The 15969-nt window shown below is 41.0% G+C and overlaps 1 protein-coding gene across 1 annotated transcript in view; it reads left to right on the top strand.

Moving 5' to 3' along the window:
* Positions 1-15969, top strand: part of OSBPL11 (oxysterol binding protein like 11) — a 99284-nt gene that overhangs the window by 78125 nt on the left and 5190 nt on the right. The window contains exon 12 of the mRNA XM_029214788.1: positions 14768-14921. Coding sequence (XP_029070621.1) covers positions 14768-14921 — 154 coding nt within the window. The remainder of the gene's footprint in view (positions 1-14767; positions 14922-15969) is intronic.

Genomic DNA, 15969 nt, shown 5'->3' with positions numbered 1-15969 from the left:
GGCTTACTTCACTCTCTATGACAGACTCTTTGTCCACCCACATCTCTACAAATGACCCAATTTCATTCCTCTTTATGGCTGAGTAATACTCTACTGTATATATGTAGCACATCTTCTTTATCCATTCATCTACTGTTGGACATTTAGGTTGTTTCCATGTCCTGGTTATTGTAAATAGTGCTGCAGTTAACATTGGGGTACATGTGTCCCTTTGAATTATGGTTTTCTATGGGTATATGTCCAGTAGTGGGATTGCTGGGTCATATGGTAGTTCTATTTTTAGTTTTTTAAGGAACGTCCATACTGTTCTCCATAATGGCTGTATCAATTTATAATCCCACCAACAGTGCAGAATGGTTCACTTTCCTCCACACCCTCTCCAGCATTTATTGTTTGTAGATTTTTTTAAAAGAAATTTATTTATTTATTTTTGGCTGCGTTTGGTCTTCGTTGCTGCATGCGGGCTTCCTCTAGTTGCGGTGAGCAAGGGCTACTCTTTGTTGCAGTGTGCGGGCTTCTCATTGCAGTGGCTTCTCTTGTTGCGGAGCATGGGCTCTAGGTGCGCGGGCTTCAGTAGTTGTGACATGTGCCCTCAGTGGTTTTGGCTTGTGGGCTCTAGAGCTCAGGTGCAGTAGTTGTGGTGCACAGGCTTGATTGCTCCACAGCATGTGGGATATTCCCGGACCAGGGATCGAACCCATGTCCCCTGCATTGGCAAGCAGATTTTTAACCACTGCTCCACCAGGGAAGTCCTGTTTGTAGATTTTTTTCTTGATGGGCATTCTGACCAGTGTGAGGTGATACCTCGTTGTAGTTTTGATTTACAGTTCTCTAATAATTAGTGATGCTGAGCATCTTTCCATGTGCTTCTTAGCCATCTGTATTTCTTCTTTGGTGAAATGTCTATTTAGGTCTTCTGCCCATTTTTTAATTGGGTTGTTTGTTATTTTGATATTGTGCTCCATGAGCTGTTTGTATATTTTGGAGATTAATCCTTTGTCAATTGCTTTATTTGCAAATATTTTCTCCCACTCTGAGGGCTGTCTTTTCATCTTGTTTATGGTTTCCTTTGCTCTGCAAAAGCTTTTAAGCTTAATTAGATCCCATTTGTTTATTTTTGGTTTTATTTTCATTAGGAGGTGGGTCAAAAAAGATCTTGCTGTGGTTTATGTCAATGAGTAGTTTTCCTCTAAGAGTTTTATAGTGTCCAGTCTTACATTTAGGTTTTTAATCCATTTGGAGTTTATTTTTGTGTGTGGTGTTAAGTGGTGTTCTAATTTCATTCTTTTACATGTAGCTGCCCAGCTTGTCCAGCACCACTTTTTTTTTTTTGGCTGCGTTGGGGCTTCGTTTATGTGCATGGGCTTTATCTAGTTGTGGCAAGCAGGGCCTACTCTTCATTGCAGTGCACGGGCTTCTCATTGTGGTGGCTTGTCTTGTTGTGGAGCACGGGCTCTGGGCGCACGGGTTTCAGTAGGTGCAGCACACAGGCCCAGTACTTGTGGCTCGTGGGCTCTAGAACGCAGGCTCAGTAGTTGTGGCTCACGGGCTTAGTTGCTCCGTGACATGTGGGATCCTCCCGGACCAAGGCTCAAACCCATGTCCCCTGCATAGGCAGGCGGATTCTTAACTACTGTGCCACCAGGGAAGTCCCCCCAACATCACTTACTGAAGAGGCTGTCTTTTCTCCATTGTATGTTCTTGCCTCATTGCCATAAATTAGGTGACCATATGTGCATGGGTTTATCTCTGGGCTTTCTATCCTGTGCCATTGATCTATATTTCTGTTTTTGTGCCAATATCATATTGTCTTGATTACTGTAGCTTTGTAATATAGTTTGAAGTCAGGTAGCCTGATTCCTCCAGCTCCGTTTTTCTTTCTCAAAATTGCTTTGGCTATTTGGGGTCTTTTGTGTTTCCATACGAATTGTAAAGTTTTTTGTTCTAGTTCTGTGAAAAATGCCATTGGTAGTTTGATAGGGATTGCACTGAATCTGTAGTTTGCTTTGGGTAGTATAGTCATTTTCACAATATTGATTCTTCCAATCCAAGGACATGGTATATTTCTCCATCTGTTTATGTCACCTTTGATTTCTTTCATCAGTGTTTTATAGTTTCCTAAGTACAAGTCTTTTGCCTCCATAGGTAGGTTTATTCCTCAATATTTTATTCTTTTTGCAGTGGTAAATGGGATTGTTTCCTTAATTTCTCTTTCTGATTTTTCATTGTTAGTGTATAGGAATGCCAGAGATTTCTGTGCATTAATTTTGCATCCTGCAACCGTACCAAGTTCATTGATTAGTTCTAGTAGTTTTCTGGTGGCATCCTTAGGATTTTCTATGCATAGTATCATGTCATCTGCAAACAGTGACAGTTTTACTTCTTCTTTTCCAATTTGTATTCCTTTTATTTCTTTTTCTTCTCTGATTGCCGTGGCTAGGACTTCCAAAACTATGTTGAATAAGAGTTGTGAGAGTGGACATCCTTGTCCTGTTCCTGATCTTAGTGGAAATGGTTTTGGTTTTTCACCATTGAGTATGGTGTTTGCTGTGGGTTTGTCATATATGGCCCTTATTATGTTGAGGTAGGTTCCCTCTATGCCCATTTTCTGGAGAGTTTTTATCGTAAATTGGTGTTGACTTGTGTGAAAAGCTTTTTCTGCATCTATTGAGGTGATCATATGGTTTTTATTCCTTAATTTGTTAATATGGTGTTTCACATTGATTGATTTGCGTATACTGAAGAATCCTTGCATTCCTGGGATAAATCCCACTTGATCATGGTGTATGATCCTTTTAATGTGTTGTTGGATTCTGTTTGCTAGTATTTTGTTGAGAATTTTTGCATCTATGTTCATCAGTGATATTGGTCTGTAATTTTCTTTTTTTGTAATATCTTTGTCTGGTTTTGCTATGAGGGTGATGGTGGCTTCATAGAACGAATTTGGGAGTGTTCCTCCTTCTTCAGTTTTTTGGAAGAGCTTGAGAAGGATTGCTGTTAGCTCTTCTCTAAATGTTTGATAGAATTCGCCTGTGAAGCCATCTGGTCCTGGACTTTTGTTTGTTGGAAGATTTTTAATACAGTTTCAATTTCATTACTTGTGATTGGTCTGTTTACATTTCTAATTCTTCCTGGTTCAGTCTTAGAAAATTGTACCTTTCTAAGAATTTGTCCATTTCTTCGTGGTTGTCCATTTTATTGGCATATAGTTGTTTGTAGTAGTCTCTTATAATCCTTTGTATTTCTGTGGTGTCTCTTGTGATTTCTCCTTTTTCCTTTCTAATTCTATCAATTTGCATCCACTCTCTTTTTTTCTTGATGAGTCTGGCTAAAGGTTTATCAATTTTGTTTATCTTCTCAAAGAACCAACTTTTAGTTGTATTGATCTTTGCTATTGTTTTCTTCATTTCTATTTCATTTATTTCTACTCTGATCTTTATGATATCATTCCTTCTACTGACTTTGGGTTTTCTTTGTCCTTCTTTCTCCAGTTGTTTTAGGTGTAAGGTTAGATTGTTTATTTGAGATTTTTCTTGCTTATTGAGATGAGATTGAATTGCTATAAACTTCCCTCTTAGAACTGCTTTTGCTGTGTTTCATAGGTTTTGGGTCGTCCTGTTTTCATTGTCATTTGTTTCTATGTATGTTTTAATTTCTTCTTTGATTTCTTCAGTGATCTCTTGGTTATGTAGTAGTACACTGTTTAGCCTCCATGTATTTGTGTTTTTTACAGTTTTTTTTCCTGTAATTGATTTCCAATCTCATAGCATTGTGGTCAGAAAAGATGCTTGGAATGATTTCAGTTTTCTTAAATTTTCCAAGGCTTGAGTTATGACCCATGATGTGATCTAGCCTGGAGAATGTTCTGTGTGCACTTGAGAAGAAAGTGTATTCTGCCACTTTTAGGTGAAGTGTCCTATAAATATACATTAAATCTATCTGGTCTATTATGTCATTTAAAGCTTGTGTTTCCTTATTTATTTTCTGTTTGGATGATCTGTCCATTGGTGTAAGTGGGGTGTTAAAGTCACCTACTCTTATTGTGTTACTGTTGATTTCCCCTTTTATGGTTGTTAGCATTTGCCTTATGTATTGAGGTGCTCCTTTGTTGGGTGCATAAATATTATTTATAATATAAATATTTATTATTATAATTATATAATCTTCTTCTTGGATTGATCCCTTGATCATTATGTAGTGTCCTTCCTTATCTCTTGTAGCTGTCTTTATTTTCAAGTCTATTTTATCTGATATGAGTATCGCTATTCCCCCTTTATTTTGATTTCCATTTGCATGGAATACCTTTTTCTATTCCTTTGCTTTCAGTCTGTATGTGTCCCTAGGTCTGAAGCATGTCTATTGTAGACAGCATGTATATGGGTCTTGTTTTTATATCCATTTAGCCAGTCTGTGTCTTGGTTTGAGCACTTAATCTTTTTACATTCAAGGTTATAATTGACATGTATGTTCCTATTGTCATTTTCTTAATTGTTTTGGGTTTGCTTTTATGGGTCTTTTTCTTCTCTTGTGTTTCTTGCCTAGAGAATTTCCTTTAACATTTGTTGTAAAGCTGTTTTGGTGGTGCTGAATTCTCTTAGCTTTTGCTTGTCTGAAAAGCTTTTGATTTCTCTGTTGAATCTGAATGAGATCCTTGCTGGGTAGAGTAATCTTGCTTGTATGTTTTTCTCTTTCATCAGTTTTTAGTTTTATTTATTTATTTGTTTGTTTGTTTGTTTGTTTGTCTATGGCTGAGTTGGGTCTTTGTTGCTCCGCGCGGGCTTTCTCTAGTTGCAGTGAGTAGGGGCTACTCTTCATTGCAGTGTGCAGGCTTCTCATTGTGGTGCCTTCTCTTGTTGTGGAGCATGGTCTCTAGGTGTGCAGGCTTCAGTAGTTGTGGCTTGCAGGCTCTAGAGCGCAAGCTTAGTAGTTGTGGCGCATGGGCTTAGTTGCACCACGGCATGTGGGATCTTCCTGGACCAGAGCTCGATCCTGTGTCCCTTGTATTGGCAGGCGGATTCTTAACCACTGTGCCACCAGGGAAGCCCCTCTTTCCTCACTTTAATTATATCTTGCCCCTCCCTTCTGGCCTGCAGAGTTTCTGCTGAAAAATCAGCTGATAACCTTATGGGGTTCCTTTGTATGTTATTTTTTGCTTTTCCCTTGCTGCTTTTAATATTTTTTCTTTGAATTTAATTTTTGTTAGTTTGATTAATATGTGACTTGGTGTGTGGGACTCTCTGCGCTTCCTGAACTTGGGTGACTATTTCCTTTGCCATGTTAGGGAAGTTTTCCACTATAATCTCTTCAAATATTTTCTCAGACCCTTTCTTTATCTTTTCTTCTTCTGGGACCCCTATATTTCGAATGTTGGTGCGTTTAGTGTTGTCCCAGAGGTCTCTGAGATTGTCTTCAATTCTTTTCATTCTTTTTTCTTTTTTTCTGCTCCTCGGCAGTTATTTCCACCCTTCTGTCTTCCAGCTCACTTATTCATTCTTCTGCCTTAGTTATTCTGTTATTGTCTTCTTCTAGTGTATTTTTCATTTCAGTTATTGTGTTGTTCATTTCTGTTTGTTTGTTCTTTAGTTCTTCTAGATCTTTGTTAAACATTTCTTGTACTTTCTCAGTCTGTGCCTCCATTCTATTTCCGAGATCTGGATCATCTTTACTATCATTACTCTGAATTCTTTTTCAGGTAGGTTGCCTATTTCCTCTTCATTTATTTGGTCTTGTAGGTTTTTACCTTGCTCCTTCATCTGTGACATATTTTTTTGTTGTCTCTTTTCTTTTTTTGTTGTTGTTTTTGATGGGTGGGATTGTGTTCCTGTCTTACTGGTTGTTTGGTCTGAGGCTTCCAGCACTGGAGTTTGTATGCTGTTGGGTACAGCTGTGTCTTGGTGTCGAGATGAGGACCTCTGGGGGACCTCACTCCGATGCATATTCCCTGGGGTCTGAGGTTCTTTGTTATTCCAGTGGTTTGGACTCGGAGCTCCCACCACAGGAGCTCTGTCCCAACCCCCGGCTCATGAACCAAGATCCTGCAAGCCATGTGGGGTGCCAAAAAAAAAAAAAAGAAAAAGAAAAGAAAAAAACAGAAAAGAAAAAATGGAGCAGAACAATAACAAAGAGTAAAAAATAAAATTAGATTAGAAAACTAACAGATGTTAGAAAGAATAAAAAAATAAAAATATAGATGAAACAATGAACTGAATGTAAAAAAGAACCACAATAGTAAAAAAAAAAATAGAGGAGAAAAAAAAGCCTAAGAAGGCCTTGGCTGGGCGGGGGGTGGGGGGTGGGGGGTGGGGCTTAGGCAGGGGTGGGGTTTAGGTGGTAGGTGGCACCTGTGCTTAGGAAAAGGCCCTGAGGGGATGGGGGTGGGGCTTAGGCGTGCCTCTGGCCTTGGAGGACAGAGGACCAGGTCTAGGATCCCAGCAGGCTCACTGGGCCCGAGTGGGTGGGGGAAATGCTAGGCGTGTTTCCCCCGATCCTCCAATCCCAGTGGCCCCCTTCTCATTGGCATCTCTTCTTCTTCTCCCCCCTCCCTCCCTCCTATATCCCTGCGACCCACGCAGCCAGAGGGGACTCTGGAAGGCAGGGGACCAGACCCAGAAGCCCAACAGGCTTCCCAGGGCCAAGTGGGCAGGGAAACTCCCATGGCCCCTCCCCTAATCCCCTGGCCCCAGATGGTCCCCCACATCTGCCTCTCCTCTTCCCCCCTCCTCCCTCTCTCCTACGCCCCTAGGACCCCCACAGCCAGAAGGGGCCTTGGAGGGCAGAGGACCAGGCCTGGGAGCCCTGCAGGCTTCCCAGGGCCTGATTGGGCAGCATGCTAGGCATGCTCCCCTGACTGATCCTCCGAGCCCCCGAGTGTCCTTTCAGGAGTGGGAACCCCTCCACAATCCCAGCCACCCCTCAGGTGCCTGGTGCTGTCTAGACTCTACTTTTCCTCCCCCCTTACTCCTCCCCTCATCCTACCTGGTCACTCGGGTTCCTCCCGTGTCCTTGGGTGTTGAGGTCCCCCACCAGCATCTGCCAGGCACCCTAGTTGTGGGGAGATGCGAACTCTGCATCCTCCCCTGCCACCATCTTTGACTCTGCCCTGACTTACTGGTTTCTTAGTAGCATGTTATTTAATCTCCATGTAACCTCTTGTTTTTTCTCATTTCTCTTTCTGTGGTTGATTTCTAGTTTCATGATGTTGTGGTGAGAAAACATGCTTGAAATTATTTATTTATTTGCTTGTAAATTTATTTATTTATTTATTTTTTGGCTGCGTTGGATCTTCCTTGCTGCACGTGGGCTTTCTCTAGTTACGGCAAGCTGGGGCTACTCTTTGTTGCAGTGTGCAGGCTTCTCTTGTTGCACAGCACAGGCTCTAGGTGCATGGGCTTCAGTAGTTCTGGCCCATGGGCTCCGTAGTTGTGGCTCATGGGTTCTAGAGCGCAGGCTCAGTAGTTGTGGCACACAGGCTTAGTTGCTCTGCGGCATGTGGGATCTTCCCGGACCAGGGCTCGAACCCATGTCCTCTGCATTCGTAGGCAGATTCTTAACCACTGTGCCACAAGGGAAGTCCTTCAAATAATTTCTTTACTCAAATTTGTTGAGGTTTGTTTTGTTTCCTAGTATGTGGTCAATCCTAGAGAATGTTCCATGTGCACTTGAAAAGAATATGTATTCTGGGTTTTTTTGGATGAAAATATCAATTAAGTCTAACTGTTCTATTGTATCATTTAGGATCTCTGTTATGTTATTAATTTTCTGTCTGGAAGATCTGTCCACTGATGTGAGTGAGGTGTTAAAGTCTCCTACTATTATTGTATTCCCATCAGTTTCTCCCTTTATTTCTGTTAATATTTGTTTTTTGTATTTAGGTGCTCCTATATCGCGTGCATATATGTTAACAAGTTTAATATCCTCTTCTTGTATTGATCATTTTACCATTATGTAGTGTCCTTCTTTTTGTTTTTTTATGGCCTTTGTTTTAAAGTCTTCTTTTTTTTAAAATAAATTTACTTATCTATTTATTTATTTTTGGTTGCATTGGGTCTCCGTTGCTGTGTGTGGGCTTTCTCTAGTTGTGGTGAGCGGGGGCTACTCTTCATTGTGGTGTGCAGGCTTCTCATTGTGGTGGCTTCTCTTGCTGTGGAGCATGGGCTCTAGGCACATGGGCTTCAGTAGTTGTGGCCCATGGGCTCAGTAGTTGTGGCTCGCAGGCTGTAGAGCGTAGGCTCAGTAGTTGTGGTTCACAGGCTTAGTTGCTCCGCGGCATGTGGGATCTTCCTGGACCAGGGCTTGAACCCATGTTCCCTGCATTGGCAGGCGGATTCTTAACCACTGCGCCACCAGGGAAGTCCAAGTCTTTTTTGTCTGAGTATTGCTCTCCCCGCTTTCTTGTCATTTCCATTTGCATGAATTATTTTTTCCATCCCCTCACTTTCAATCTATGTGTGTCCTTTGCCCTAAAGGGGGTCTCTTGTAGGCAGCATATTATAGGCTCTTGTTTTTTTATTCAGTCTGCCACTCTGTCTTTTTTTTTTTCCCACTCTGTCCTTTTTTTAAAATTTTTCCTGCACTGTGCAGCCTGTGGGATATTAGTTCCCTAACCAGGGATTGAACCCGCACACTCTGCAGTGGGAGTGCGGAGTCTTAACCACTGGATCAACAGCAAAATCCGCATTGTGTCTTTTAATTGGAGCATTTAGTCCATTAACATTCAAGATAAGTATTGATAGATATGTATTTATTGCCATTTTGAACCTTGTGTTCCAGTTGATGTTGTATTTCTTCTTTGTTCCTTTTTATTTTTGTGGTTTCGTGGTTTTCTTTTGTATTATGCTTGTGTTCTTTTTGGCTTTTGTGAATATATTGTATGTTTTTGATCTGTGGTTACCCTGGTTTTGAAGTATGTTAGCCTATTACTATATCTACTTGCTTTAGACTGGTAGTCATATAGGCCCAAACACAGTCCTTAAAAATAAAAAATCTGCATTTTCTTACTCTCCTCTCCCATATATTATGATTTTGATGTCCTCTTTTACATCTTCATGTTTATCCTTTTGCTGTTCATTGTAGTTATCATCGCTTTCCAAAAAAAAATCTTTTTAATCTGTGTACTGGCTTATTTAAGTGATTTACTTTCCAATTGTGATTTTCTCTTTACTGTAGATTCTTGCTGCTTTTCTATTTGGAGACGATCTGTCAATAGTTCTTTTAGGATAGGTTTAGTATTACTGTATTCTTTTTGTTTTTGATTGTCTAAGAAATTCTTTATCTCTCCTTCTATTCTAAATGATAATCTTTCTGGGTAGAGTATCCTAGGTTGCACCTTGTTCCCTTTCAAGACTTTGAATATATCTTGCTACTGTCTTCTGGCGCACAGTGTTTCTGTAAAGAAATCAGCTGATAGCCTTATGGAGGTTCCCTTGTTAATTAACTGTTTGTTTTTCTCTTGCTGCCTTTAGAATCCTCTCTTTAACTTTTCCCATTTTAATTATAATATGTCTTGGTGTAGGTCTGATTGGGTTCATCTTGTTTGGGACCCTCTGTGCTTCCTGTACCTCAACAACTGTTTCCTTCTTTAGATTAGGGAAGTTTTCAGCCATAATTTCTTTTTTTTTTTTGCTGTACGCAGGCCTCTCACTGTTGTGGCCTCTCCCGTTGCGGAGCACAGGCTCTGGACGCGCAGGCTCAGCGGCCATGGCTCACGGGCCCAGCCGCTTCACAGCATGTGGGATCTTCCCAGATCGGGGCACGAACCCACGTCCCCTGCATCGGCAGGCAGACTCTCAACCACTGCGCCAACAGGGAAGTCCCATAATTTCTTCAAGTACATTTTTGATCCCCTTTTCTCTTTCTTCTCCTTCTGGGATCCTTATTACACGTAGATTGGCATGATTTATATTATCCCTTAGGTCTCGTATATTGCTTTCATTTTTTTTTTTTAATTTGTCTTTCTGTCTGCTGTTCTGATTGGGTGATTTCCATTATTCTACCCTCCAGATCACTTATTCGTTCTTCTGAGTTATCCAGTTTGCTATTTATTGCCTTTAAGCTCAGCTTTTGTCTTGGCAAATGAGTTTTCTAATTTTTTTTTTGAGTTTTCTAATTTTAATTGGTACCTCTTTAATAGTTTCTAGTTCCTTTTTACAGTAATCTGCACTTCTATCTATAGCCTTTCTTAATTCCTTCAGTATTTTCATTCTCTCCTTTTTGAACTCAGAATCGGGTATACTGGAGATGTCGGTCATCTTTAGGGGAATTCCCTTGATCTTTTAATTGAGAGTGGTTCCTCTGCTTCTTCATTTTACTTGTATTTCTCTGACTGTGAGTTTAGGAGAAACAGTTAATCAACTGTGGTCTTGAAGGGCTGTTTTTCTGTGGGAGTGTCCTGGTGTAGCCTCTGTGAGTCTAATATTTTTGGGATAAGGGCTGTCTTTAGTATGTATGACTGCCACATCTTTCCTCAGCGTGTGTTGGCTGTTTCCCATTGATGGGGTGTGTGATTGTTGTGGTGACCAGAGCCTGCAATGGATGTTGAGCAGGGTCTCCTCTTTGTCACAGCCCTGTTGGGGGCAGGGCCTGCTCCCCAATAGGTGGAGCAGACACCCCCAGATCTGTTTCTGATCTGTGGTATGAGGTAGGAAGGACTGGAGCGCGTCCTCTGGGAGAGGAGCCACTGAGTATTCCTCCATTGGAGCTGTCCCCTAGGAAGTGAGCTCTGTGGTGTTGCCTGTCACCCATTGTGCAGGCTCACAGAGTACACTGTTTTTGGCACTGCCCTCAAGCCCTGCCTCAACCATGGGAATTCAGGCAGTCGGCCATCTAGGCCAGTCGGTCCCTCAGGCTCTGTGCTCACAAAGCCACTAGCACAGATCCATTGGTGCAGAACTGCTGAAGTCAGGCACCAGCACTGCCATAGTCGCACACCTAGACCCACCATGGGAGCTACTGAGTCAGCCCAGATCCCTGGCCCCACCCCTGGTGTGTACCTGCAGAGCCTGCAGCTGCTGCCACCAGACCCACCCTGGCCATGGATGCACCAGTAATCTTCTCAGATGTCCCACAGGCACTGAGTTTACAAAGCCACCCATAGCACGTAAATCTGCAGATCGCACAGCTGCTGGGACGCTCAGATCTCAGCCCTGCTTCTAAAGTCATGCAGTCCCTGGGGATTGGCTCGGATTTCAGCCCCACCTCCTTGTGTGGTTATGTGCTCCCAGAACTCATAGAGGCAGATCCATCCTGCTGTGAGCACACTGAGGATGAGGCTGCTATGACAGGCCCCACCCCTTCCTTTGCACGCATATGTTAACAATGGGGCTTCAGTGGCAGACCCAGGCTCTTTCCTCTGCACACCCCTGGTTGTGGCTTGGGCCTCACTCCTGCCCCTTCACGCTGTCTCTGTGTAGCCATCCCCAATCCGCTCCCCCGGTCTGTCCTCTGAAGCCTGAGTTTCAGCACCCAGCCCCTGCACACACCAGCAGACATGCGTCTTGGGCTAGGGAGTGCATGGAGTTGGCCAGGACCTTCTGTGCAGGTCTCTCTCTGTTCTGCATGCCACAAGCTGGCTACTGCACTCTCCTTCAAGCCTCTGAAACTCTCTTTCCATCCCGGCTGATCTCCCTGCCAGTGAAGAAGTTTCCCAGGGTGAGGGAACATTTCCTCTTTCACAACTCCCTCCCAGGGGCACAGGTCTTGTCCTGATTCCTTTTTTTTTTTTTTCTTCTTTCGTCCTGCCCAGTTACTTAGTGATCTTTTTTTTTTTAATTTTTAAATTTAATTTTATTTTTTTATACAGCAGGTTCTTATTAGTCATCAGTTTTATACACATCAGTGCATACATGTCAATCCCAACTACTTAGTGATCTTTTTTTGCAGCTTTGGTTGTATGAGATCTCTGCCAGCATTCAGCAGGTATTTTGTGAGAATTTTTCCACATATAGGTGTATTTTTGATGTCTTTGTCGGGGGGGGTGACCTCCATGTCCTTCTATTCTGCCATCTTGATCTGGCCTCTACCTTTTGAACTTTTTGATATGTGTTTTCTGATTTCCCTTGTGGGTTTTTCTTTCTCTTTTTTTTTTTTTTGGACTTGAACTTATTTAGTAATGTGTTGTTTAATTTCCAAATATTTGGAGCTTTTCCAGATATCTTCTCAGGATTCATTTCTAATTTAATTTCATTTTGGTAAAAGAATGTGCTTTGTGTGGTTTTAATACTTTAAATTTATTGAGATTTGTTTTATAGCACTGAATGCATTCTATCTTGGTAAATGTTTTGTGTGCACTCGACAGGAATGTGTATTCTGTTGATGTTAGGTGAGACTATTCTGTAAATGTCAATTAGATCAAGTGGATTAATCGTATTTTTCTAGTCCTCTGTATCTTTACTGATTTTCTGTGCACTCTATCAGTTGAGAAGAGGTATTGAGATCAGTTACTGAAATTACCAATTTTAATGGAATATTTCTCTTTATAGTTCGATAAGTTTTTGTGTCATGTTATTTGGACCTCTGTTGTTTGGGCCATACACATTTAAGATTATATGTCCTTTTCTCAGGAATGGTAACACAGTTGTTGGAAACATCCTCAAGCTTCCTGGTAAATAGGAACCACACTCTGTTTCTCCAGAATGCTGACCCTGAAAAGATTGCACATCCTCTTGCTGCATTGCCCCCAGCCCTTGGCCATTATGAGATGATCCTCCATCCGTGGTCATAGTTCTTGCTTTGAATTCTACTTTAATATTAAAATTGCCACTTAAAAATATTATTGAGATATATTTTACATATCATAAAATTCACCTGTTTTAAGTGTACAATTCAGTGATTTTGGTAGCTTTCTTTAGTGGTACAGTTTTTACCGTTAATTAGTTTTAGAATCCTTTGATCCTCCTATAAGATCCTTCATGCCCATTGATAGTTAATCCCTGTTCCTGCCCCCAGTCCCAGGGAACCTACTTTCTATCTCTATAATTTTACTTTGTCTGGACATTTCAGATAAATGGAATCATACAGTATGTGATCTCTTATGCCTAGCTTTTTTCACTTAGCACGTTTTTGAGGTTCATTCATGGTACAACATGTATCAATATTTCATTCCTTTTTATTACTGAATAGTACTCCATTATGTGATACTACATTTTGTCTATATCCCTTCACCAACTGATGGACATTTGCAGTATTGGACTATGATGATTAATACTGCAGTGAACATTCTTGTGCAGATCTTTGTGTGGACATGTTTTCACTTCTCTTGGGTAAATACCTACGAGTGGAATTCCTGGTTGGTGGTAGTTTTGTCTAACTTTTCAAGAAAGTGCCAAACTATTTTCAAAACTGGCTGCACCATTTTACATTCCTGCCAGAAACCTATGAAGGTTCCAGTTCTCTTCATCTTCATCAACATTTGTTATTGCCTGTCTTATTTAGTATGCCCATTCTAGCTGGTGTGATATAGTATCTCATTGTGATTTTAATTTGCATTTCCCTAATGGCTAATGATGTTGAGCATGTTTTTATGTTCTAATTAGCCATTTGTATATCTTCTTTGTTAAAATGTTTGCTTATAAATTTCACCCATTTTTTAAATTGAATTGTTTGTTGTCTTATTGTGTTATAGGAGTTCTTTGTAAATTCTGGACACAGATCCTTTATTGGGTATGTGTTTCGTAAATATTATCTCCTGGTCTCTTGCTCATCTTTTCATTTTCTTAATGGTGTTTATTTCAGTAATCAGTTTTTATTTGATGAGGTGAGATTATCAGTGTTTTCTTATCTTCTAAGTTTTATTGTGAGGTGAGAGCCTAAAGTCACCTTTTTGCATGTGGATATCCAGCTGTCCCAGCACCATTTGTTGGACAGACTATACTTTCCCCAGAGAATTGTCTTGGCAGATTTCTTTGGCTTGGAGTTTGTTGAGCTCCCCCCGCCCTGCCCCCATGCTGTGCCTGCAAGCTCTCTAACTCATCAGTTGGAGCACTCATAGGACCCCCTCATTTGTTTGCCTGCTCTCAGGAGTCACTGTCCTCTGCTGCCTTTTGTTCGACATCTGAAAACCATTGTTTCATTATATTTTGTCTGGCTCTATAGTTGATTAAAAGCAGGAGGGTAAATCTGGTGCCCATTATTTAATCACGTCCAGAAGCACAAGTGGTCTCTTCTATTTCAGCTTTTTAAAAATTTATTTCTCGGGCTTCCCTGGTGGCGCAGTGGTTGGTAATCTGCCTGCCAATGCAGGGGACACAGGTTTGAGCCCTGGTCTGGGAAGATCCCACATGCCGCGGAACCACTAAACCCATGAGCCACAACTACTGAGCCTGCGCGTCTGGAGACTGTGCTCCGCAACGGGAGAGGCCGCGACAGTGAGAGCCCCGCTCACTGCGATTAAGAGTGGCCCCCGCTCGCCGCAACTGGAGAAAGCCCTCGCACAGAAACGAAGACCCAGCACAGCCAAAAATAAACAATTTATTTTAAAAAAATTTATTTCTCCTTTTGCTTATTGTTTCCTAAGTTTCTTAAAAATAAAAATCTTGGTTATATAACTTGGGAAAATATAAATTACTTTTAATTTAAAAAGAAGCAGAAGCAGCAGCATCTTGGACATTAACATCAGCAACATAGTGTCAGCATTCTTGTAACTCATAGGCATGAAATTCTAGATCTGATTCAGGAAATGTAATTTATTAAAATTACTGTTAATTTTGAGGGTATCAGTTCTGTTTAATTATCTTTTTTGAAGAATGTAAAATGTGTGGTTTTCGGATTTCAGGCGATTGTGGAGAAATGTGACAGACTCTCTGAGGGAATCTGATATTGATAAGGCCACAGAGCATAAACGTACCCTGGAAGAACGCCAGAGGACTGAAGAAAGGCATCGTACTGAAACAGGCACACCTTGGAAAACCAAATATTTTATTAAAGAGGTACATGTCCTACGTGTCTTCAGACTAAAACTCATTATCTACTTAGTGAGAACTTTAGCTTAGTAGGCTTTCTTGAATTATCACTTATATAGCTTTATTTCTGAAAATAGTCCAGCTTAACCATGAGCTTTTCAGTTTGTCAAAGTAGAATAGTTTACCAGCAGTTCAGATGAAATAGATTTGGGGATTTAGATTGGCCACAAAATACCGACATTAATCTTTAATCTCAATAACAGAATATGCAATTGACAATTTGTTGCCTTTTGTACCACAGTGAAACTCTTTGTTCACTTCCAGAGACCACATTTTAAGGATGCATGAAAAACTTAAATGGCTACACAGAGGATAGTGAGAAGTGACTAGAATCTTTGCATTGTTTAAGGAAAAAAGAGTGATTTGGGGGGTACTTAGGCTGGAAAACAGATCATTGGAGCCATTCATTATAACTTTCTTCAAATATAGGTTAGGCTTATCATGTAGAAGTTTCTTATCAGCTCCAATAGCAGACTTGAGCTAGGCCCAGACTACCAGGAAGCATTTTGAGCTTAACATAAGAAGGAATGTATAACAATAAAAAATATTTGGGTTCGTGTCCCGGTCCGGGAATATCCCACATGCCACAGAGCGGCTAGGCCCGTGAGCCATGGCCGCTGAGCCTGCGCGTCCGGAGCCTGTGCTCTGCAACAGAAGAGCCACAACAGTGAGAGGCCTGCGTACTGCAAAAAAAATAAATAAATAAAACAATAAAAATTTTTTAAAAATCCAATAATGACAAGTGTACATTTTATAGTAATGTGTTCCCCATCGCTAGACTCATGTAAGAGACCATGGCTTATGTAGAAGTGTTTAATTCACTAGTTTTGCAGGTAAGACAGAATGATTACTAAAAGTCTTTTCTAAATTTAAAGGTTTTGTTTTATTTTGTTTATTAATTTCTGGTAGAACTCAGAGTAAGGTGAATAATGGACCAGAGCTGATGCCAAGAAAAGTTTTCTTGTCCATAGCCAAGTCTAAGGAAACTCATTGAATTTTAATATTGGTCTGTCAG

The sequence above is a fragment of the Monodon monoceros genome, unplaced genomic scaffold, assembly GCF_005190385.1.
Source record: "Monodon monoceros isolate NGI ecotype Baffin Bay Population unplaced genomic scaffold, NGI_Narwhal_1 Super_Scaffold_11, whole genome shotgun sequence".
Classification (NCBI taxonomy): domain Eukaryota; kingdom Metazoa; phylum Chordata; class Mammalia; order Artiodactyla; family Monodontidae; genus Monodon; species Monodon monoceros.
Note: the sequence above shows the minus strand (reverse complement) of the source record. Positions and strands in the feature narration are given on the sequence as shown.